General features: G+C 37.1%; 1 protein-coding gene across 1 annotated transcript; it reads right to left on the bottom strand.

The window, feature by feature from the left end:
- Positions 1-840: 840 nt before the first annotated feature.
- On the bottom strand, positions 841-1,860 carry LOC105905967 (trace amine-associated receptor 13c-like). Its single transcript, XM_012834059.2, has one exon. The coding sequence runs from the start codon at positions 1,858-1,860 to the stop codon at positions 841-843; it is 1,020 nt and encodes a 339-aa protein (XP_012689513.2).
- Positions 1,861-2,090: the final 230 nt, after the last annotated feature.

The following is a 2,090-nucleotide window of genomic DNA, read 5'->3' on the forward strand; positions in this document are numbered from 1 at the left end:
TGCTGATTATGTCAACTTATTCTCTAGTAACTAGACAATGTTTTTCAAACACTAGACAAAACAAATTTAATTGTGAAACAAGCAATTTATATCACAGATTGTTCAAAGTATTTTGACTTGCCACACTCATTAACAAATCACTATAAAAAAATAATACAAAGTTCTATTTGAAGTAGTATATTTCCTGACTGGATGTTCAAGAGAATGATTGATCAAAGACAAACATATCACTTACAGGGGCTTACTAGCGCAGAAGTTCCCAGTAGGGCCTACTCAGCCACACGGACTGTTGGTGCTTACACTGCCACATCACAGCACCTTCACGCTCAGTTTAGTCAAGCCCATAAGTAGCAGCATATGTTCTTTGGGAATAAAACATTAAGTGAATATGAATCCACCATTGAAGGTTGAGTCTGTGATTTTAATGAAATACACTGTTGTCAAATTCAGGGAATTGCTCCTCATGGTCCTCTATCTGTCCGTTTAGTGTGTATGCTCAACAAAACTCTGGTGTTCATACACAGTCTCTGTAAATGGGAAACATACATGGTGGCTCAGGCCGAGCCATAAGCAATTGAAGCCAATCAACACCTTGCTTTAGAAGCACGGGAGCAGTGTTGAGTTTAAATATGTTTTCACAGACATGACTTTTACATTCATCGCTGGCATTTTAAGTTTCATCCTTTGATAAACACTTAGGCCCTATGCCCAGTCTGTGAAATGTAACTGAATTTAAAATATTTTAGAATAAGAAGCTATTATAGACAACTGACAAAATAAAGCATTTAACAGCATTTCTATTTGACAAAGAACAGTTATTAGTCACATTATCTCATTAAACTATTGATTCTCTGGAAACAAGTTCTTAAGAGATGAAGATGTGTCTAGTATTTTAAGGGTCAAGATGTGTTGCACTGATGTTTTGAACCATGGATAAAAGAGAGCGTAAATTACAGGATTTATACAAGAATTAATGTACATAAACCAGCTGAATATATTGAGCATGACTGATGATGTGGAGACACTGCTCTCTGTGAGGATACAAATGTAATATGGAATCCAGCAAAGTAAATACATGACAACCACAATCCCTAGAGTCTTTGCAGCCTTGTGCTCTGATTTCTTTTCCACCACAACCATGGTATGCTGGTGTATGTTAGGAGCAGTTGCAGCACTGATGAGCTTAATTTGCTTTCTGGCTGTGTTAAAGATTCTGACATACAAAGCAATCATGGCAGTGCATGGACTAAGAAAGGTAATTATGACATCAGTGATAGCTAAGGTGTAGTCTGTGACAACTGTGCAATGCCCATAGCATGAACTGTGAACAACAGGGTGACCCAAATGATCATATAAACTTATCACAGCATATACTATAGAGCAAAACCAACTGAGGAATATACAGAACATCGTTTTTTGGATTGTTACCTTAGAAGGATACCTTAACGGATCATGTACAGCTATGTACCTGTCAATTGATATGAAAACCAAATTACCAAGTGAGGCAGAGATAACTATGTAAAGAATAAATGGAAACAATGAACAAAACATTACACCAAAATACCAGCAGTTTTCAATTAATCTGATGCTTTCAATTGGCATCACAATAAACCCAACAACGAAGTCTGCCACAGCCAGAGAGAGGATGAGCAGGTTGGTTGGAGTGTGAAGCTGCTTGAAGTGAGAGATGGAGATAATCACCAGCAGATTAAGAAACACAGTACACACTGAGAGTGCTGCAAAGAAAATGTACAAAATAATATATCCAGATTTAGATCGCATCTCTTTAGGACAGGATACATTGTTTGAAGGAAAGCAATATTGAACAACATTGTATTCCACAGAGCCACTTATTTCCATAAATATAAAATACCAGTCAAATACAACTTCAGTGTGAAAATGAAATGCAAATAAAACCCAGTAATTGAACAAATGAGTAAGATATTATGAAAGGATATTACTGCACGTCCCCTCTGTCTGCAATGTTTGGTGGAGGATCTGACTCCATCCTTTTTATGCCTGTGTTTGAAGCAGTCCTCTCTGATCACATGACATCAATAACCTTACTGTACAGGTACCCTTGATACCTA

This window comes from Clupea harengus, chromosome 8 (genome assembly GCF_900700415.2).
Source record: "Clupea harengus chromosome 8, Ch_v2.0.2, whole genome shotgun sequence".
NCBI classification, from domain to species: domain Eukaryota; kingdom Metazoa; phylum Chordata; class Actinopteri; order Clupeiformes; family Clupeidae; genus Clupea; species Clupea harengus.